This window comes from Athene cunicularia, unplaced genomic scaffold (genome assembly GCF_003259725.1).
Source record: "Athene cunicularia isolate RWA unplaced genomic scaffold, athCun1 SCF_75, whole genome shotgun sequence".
Lineage (NCBI taxonomy): Eukaryota > Metazoa > Chordata > Aves > Strigiformes > Strigidae > Athene > Athene cunicularia.
In genome coordinates this window covers 20488-26284 of record NW_020799507.1, presented here as the reverse complement: position 1 = coordinate 26284, position 5797 = coordinate 20488, and the positions used below count along the sequence as shown (strand labels likewise).

Below are 5797 nucleotides of genomic sequence, written 5' to 3'. Positions count from 1 at the left end.
CCCCAGCCCGCAGCCCCCAGTCCTGCACCCCACATCGCCCAGTCCTGCACCCCTTCCCACACCCCCATGTCCTCGTCTTGCACCCCACGTCCCCCAGCCCCACTCTGGCATTCCCCAGCCCTGCACCCCGTATCTCCTGGTCCCGGACCCCCAGTCCCACGCACCCCTGGTCCGGGACCCCATATCCTGCACCCCACATCCCACACCCTTGCTGGAGCAGGAGAAGGAGGCAGCATCCCCTTCCCAGGCACGGGGGAGCTCTGCGCCCCGCAGCAGCAGTTGTCTGCACCCCACAAACACACCACGGGAGCCTGACTCCTCCCGGGGGGGCTCAGCCCAGGCGGGGGCAAGTAGGGGCCCCCCACCCCGGGATGCCGTGGGAGCGTGGGGCCAGTGCTGCCCTGCACCCAGAGGTGGGTCACGGGCCTCCAGGAGCTGGGCGAGCACCCTGGGGAGGGTGGGTGAGCACCCCAGAAGTGCAGTGAGTACCCCAGAAATGTGGGTGAGCACCCCAGGAGGTGGTTGAGTCCTCAGGAGTGGGGTGAGCACCCCAGAAGGGTGGGTGAGCATCCCAGGAGGTGGTTGAGCACCCCAGAAGGTGGGTGAGCACCCTGGGGAGGGCAGGTGAGCACCCTAGGTGGTAGGTGGGCACCCCAGGAGGCGTGTGAGCACCTCAGGAGGGTGGGCGAGCACCCTAGGAGGTAGGTGAGTACCCCAGGGTGGCCAGAGGGTGCCCAGACAGCAGAGCAGGGCAGAAGCAACCGGCAGCCCCGGCTGGGCCACGGGGCCGCGTGTGCACACGTGTCGCACGCGTGTGCACGCGTGTGCGCCGAGGGCTGTGAGTGACACCTGCCGTCAGGGCTCCGCCACTTCAGCAGGGTGGGTGTCACCCAGCTCCACACCCAGGCACCCCCGGGCACCCCAGGGTGGGGGGCACAGCACAGGACATGCCCACGACGCTCCCGGGATTGCCACCAACCCCCCCTCATCCCCCTCCACCCTCCCAGCTGCCCACCCTGGGGAGCCGGGGGGGGGTCGGGTCAGGGTGGTGCATCACCCCCCCGAGGTTGGGGGTGTGGGTGCCCCCATCCCGGGGAGGGAAATGGGGTCCACCCACCCGCTCGCCACTAGATAGAGCTCCGAGTTCATCCTTGCTTTGCCTGTGTGAGTGGGGGGGCCTCCTGCTTTGGTGTCCCTTGTCCCCTGGCAGTGTCCCCCCCACCCCCAAGAACAAGGGGGCTGTGGGGGGTCCCCTTGGGCTCCCAATTCCTCATCCCGTGCAGCGTTCCCGGCTCTTATTGCCCCGGACTAACACAGCCCCGTCATCCTACTTAAATATTCTCATCATTAACATGATTTTTGAAGCGTTCAGTGTCACCGTGGGCATTTACTGCCCCGGGGACACGCTGGGTGCACACAAGCATCCGGGCTCCCTCCCCTGCTCACTAACCCCCCCCAAAATCTTCTTTCCCTTTGGTTTTCAGGGACCTCCCACGTTCAGGGCCTGGCCCGGCGCAGCAGATCGTGGGGAAATCTCCTTCACGTCTTATCTCGGGCCGTTATTTTCCTCCCCCGACAGCAGAACGTCTCGGGATGTGTTTTGCTCCTCAGCCCGGGGTTGCAAAACCTACATCCAGTAAAACCTTTCCCCTTCAAGCAAATAAATAAACCCCTGAAAACCCATCTCGTTCTGCTTCCCCACGCCGCCCCCAGCCCACACGGCGCAGCCCGGGGATGGGAACGTGGCGGGGAGGGGGGCAACGGCCTAATTCATCTCCAACCTCCAGCTGGTCTCCCGAGAAAACAAACAGATCCCCCGCGAAAAACAAGCCGGGCTTTGAAATACTTTCTGTTTCCACCCCTCTGTTTTCACGGGCGCTGGGAAGGATGTTTGAGGGCTGAGTCCCCGGATGATGTAAATCCGTTCTGTCAGGATCTGAGCGCTGGTTTTCCACCCTAATATCACCCCTTCCATTCCCACAGGGTGCCCCGGGGGCCCAGAGCTCTCGCTGGAGGGTTTTTTCCCCCCACTTCTCCCCCAGCCTGGGTTTCCCACACTGGTGTTTGCTCCCAGGACCCATCTCTCCAGCTTTTCCAAGCCCCACAGGCCCGTCCATGATCTCCTGCCCCGTGAGCTCCTCGCACCTTCCCAGGCTGACCGTGGGGTGCCCGTGGCCTGTACCCCACCGCAGGCAGCTGCCTGCTCCGGCAGGGCCAGCCCCACAGAGCCCAGGAGCCTCTTCCCTGGCTCCAAGGCAGCTCTTTCTGACGTGTTGGACATATGATGTTTTCTTGAGCCCTGGAATAAATAAGCCCCCGAACGCACCCTCCCACGCAGGCGGCTCAGCTGCACCGTCCGGCGCTGCACCGGCGAAGGCGCGGGAGAGGTAAGGGGGTTTCCTCCATCCCCACGCGATGCCGCAGGTTTTTCTCCTCCCGTTGGTTCTTTCATCCCTCAATTTGCTGATTCCCAAAGGGATCTGGGCTCCGGCCGCCTTCCCCCCCTTTCTTGCTGGGGCTGGGGTTGTGTCCCGCTCATCGGCCAAGCCGGGCAGGACGGGCAGGGAGAGCTGCTGGTGCTGACCCCCACGCATCGCTCCCCACCTCCAGGAGCGGCGAGGGGATGGAGGTCATGGAGGGGTGGGGGTGGGATGGCTCCCCAAACCCCTCGCACAAGCTGCATCTCCGCTGCACTGCCCCAGCGGCCGAGCTTTGGGGGGCAGTGGGCTGTACCGGCGTCCTTGCAGCACTGGGGGGAAAATTCCATCCCCAAACCCTGCCAGGAGCCTTTCAGCATCTTCAGGACCCCCGTGTCCTGCCCCGTGTTGCCCCCACGCTCTCCCCAGCTCACCAGGAGCGAGCGCTCGCAGCCCCGGGGAGCAAAAGGCGGCCAAGGAGGGGGCAGGATGAGGCCAGCGCTGGCTCAGCTCGGCCGGCCGCAGTGGCCCCGGGCTGGGCTGGGCTCCATGGACGACCCGTCAGCGGTGATGGATGGAGAGACGGAGACAGCGCTGGGCTCGCTGCCTCCCCGGGGCAGGTGGCCTGCTCTGGCCACTGCCCGTTGCTGCCTGGCCACAGCCCTGCCTTCACGCCTCGCAGCTGCCGAACACTGGGGAGAGGTGGGGGGAAAAACCCTCCAGCGAGAGCTCTGGGCCCCCGGGGCACCCTGTGGGAATGGAAGGGGTGATATTAGGGTGGAAAACCAGCGCTCAGATCCTGACAGAACGGATTTACATCATCCGGGGACTCAGCCCTCAAACATCCTTCCCAGCGCCCGCAAAACAGAGGGGTGGAAACAGAAAATATTTCAAAGCCCGGCTTGTTTATCATGGGGGATCTGTTTGTTTTCTCGGGAGACCAGCTGGAGGTTGGAGATGAATTAGGCCGTTGCCCCCCACCCCACGTTCTCATCCCACCGGTGACGGGGGCATCCCGCCGAGCCGAGCCGTGCCGGGGCCATGGGGCCGTGCGGGATTTGCTTCCCCGTGGCTCTGCTCGTCCTCGCAGCTGCAGGGACCCGGAGCCGGGAGGCGGGTGAGTGAGGACGTGTCGCACCGTGGGACACACGTGGCCCCGTGGGGGGAGGCCACGCTCCCGGCCCACGCCACCGGGATCTCACTGTCTCGGCGCTTTGCCCCGCAGGTCCGTGTGCCCTCCACGTGCTGGTGGCCCTGGATGTCACCGACTACCCGCAGTCCAACCTGCAGCCCTACCTGGAGCGGGTCCTGCGGGACGTGGCCGCGCTGGACCACCTCACCTGCAGCCCGCTGGGCCTGAGCATCACCCTGCAGAGCACGCAGCAGGACGGGGACACCATCTTCCAGGAGCAGCTGCGGGAGCCCTGGGGGGACGTTCTGCAGCACCTGGCACGGGCACACACCTTCCAACGCTCCTACCTCAACCAGCCCGCCCTGCAGACCTTCCTCGGCACCCTGGCGAGGCAGGCGGCCGATGCCAAGGTATAGTGTTGGCACAGGTATGGCTGTGAGGCTGGGGGATGAGCACCCCAGGAGGGCAGGTGAGCACCCCAGGAACAGGATGAGCACCCCAGGAGGGCAGGCAAGCACCCTAGGAGGTGGGTGAGCACCCCAGAGAGAGCAGATGAGACCCCAGGAGTGGAGTGAACAACCTTGGGAGGGTGGGTGAGTGCCCCAGAGGCAGGGTGAGCAGGCTGCAGTTTACCAGCCCCCCCATCCTCGTCCAGGTGCTTCTGGTGCTCACGGATGGGCTGGATGATGATGTGAGGAAGATGAAGGATGTGGCAACGGCGGCTTGGCTGCAAGGTGGGGCGGCAACGGCTGCATGGGGCTTGAAGGGGTGAGCCCTGCGAGTGGGGGAAGCTGGAGGGGACAGGGGGCCACTCCCAGCCCCCCATCCCCTCCAGACCAGGCCGACCTGCTGGTGATGGTGGCGGTGAACAACGTGACGGGGCTGGGGGACCTGCAGCAGCTGGAGTTGGGGCGGTGGCTGGCCAGCGGGCAGCACCTCGCCGTGGACGCGCCGGAGGCCGGCGGGGTCCTGGCGCAGGAGCTGGTGAGGACGGGGAGCAGTGGGACGGGGCAGTGGGGACCCCGCGGGCTCTGAGCGGGGCTGCTGCCCCCTCCCCACAGCTGGCCCTGGCAGAGCGGACGTGCTGCCAGATGTGTCCCTGCACCTGCGTGGGGCTGCCTGGTCCACGCGGCCCCAGTGGCCCCCGGGGAGGCAAGGTAAGGGGCTGGGGGATGCAGGAGGGATGCGGGAGGGGTGCCCAGCCCTGCAGACAGCTCAGAGCAGGGCTTAGACCTTTTCCTTCCCCATCAGGGGGGATGTTTCCACACTCCCCCTCAGCAGAGAGTGGTCCCATCCTTCCCATCCCTCTCTGCTGGGAGGGGTACGTGGGCTCCTCGTGGCCCTGTCGGGCTCCCAGAGCAAACCCTGAGGCTGGGCTGTGCCCACCTGGATGCTGCTGCCACGGTGCCCAAACACTGAGCAAAGCAGGGGGGAAACTGAGGCACAGGGGGTGGGGGTGGGGATCTTACCCATACTCCCCCAAGGGAATCACAACCCTGTGCTGCATGCCCAGCCCCGGATCCCTTTCCCAGGGTTAGAAGGAGCCCTGGGAGCTCAACTCAGCTCAGCCCTTCCCCTCTGAGCTGGGAAAGGATCCCGGCTGTGCTGGCTCCCAGCCCGGGGTCCATCATGGGGCTGGGGGGGTCACAGTGCCGCTCCCGGGGTCTCTCTGTCTCAGGGGGTGACAGGGAGCAAGGGACGCGCTGGAGACGAGGGCGAGCATGGACACAGTGTGAGTTTGCCGTGGGATCCCCTGGGGGTGGGAAAAGGTGGCCCTGGGGGGGTGAGGAGAACCCCCATCACACCATTGCTCTCCACTCCCAGGGGGAGCAGGGACCGCGAGGGCTCTACGGCAGCCGAGGGATGCAGGGATGCCCAGGACAGTGCGGACCAAAGGTGAGGGCAGCGTGGGTGCCCAGGGGGCCGAGAAGGCCAACGGCATCCTGGCTTGTGTCAGCACTGGTGTGGCCAGCAGGGACAGGGAAGGGATCTGAGCCCTGCGCTCGGCACTGGTGAGGCCGCCCCTCGCTGAGTGGGTTCAGTGTTGGGCCCTCACCCCAAAAAGGCCATTGAATGACTCGAGCGTGGCCAGAGAAGGGCAACGGAGCTGGGGCAGGGTCTGGAGCACAGGTCTGCTGGGGAGCGGCTGGGGGAACTGGGGGGGTTCAGTCTGGAGAAGAGGAGGCTGAGGGGAGACCTCCTGGCCCTCTGCAACTCCCTGCCAGGAGGGGGCAGAGAGGGGGGATGA

At 65.9% G+C, this 5797-nt stretch overlaps 1 protein-coding gene across 1 annotated transcript in view; it reads left to right on the top strand.

The window, feature by feature from the left end:
• The first annotated feature begins 3458 nt into the window (after positions 1-3458).
• Positions 3459-5797, top strand: part of LOC113490942 (collagen alpha-4(VI) chain-like) — a 4572-nt gene continuing 2233 nt past the window's right edge. The window contains exons 1-7 of the mRNA XM_026867558.1: positions 3459-3534; positions 3643-3959; positions 4205-4283; positions 4385-4533; positions 4611-4706; positions 5228-5281; positions 5374-5445. Of these exons, the coding sequence (XP_026723359.1) occupies positions 3459-3534; positions 3643-3959; positions 4205-4283; positions 4385-4533; positions 4611-4706; positions 5228-5281; positions 5374-5445 (843 nt within the window). The remainder of the gene's footprint in view (positions 3535-3642; positions 3960-4204; positions 4284-4384; positions 4534-4610; positions 4707-5227; positions 5282-5373; positions 5446-5797) is intronic.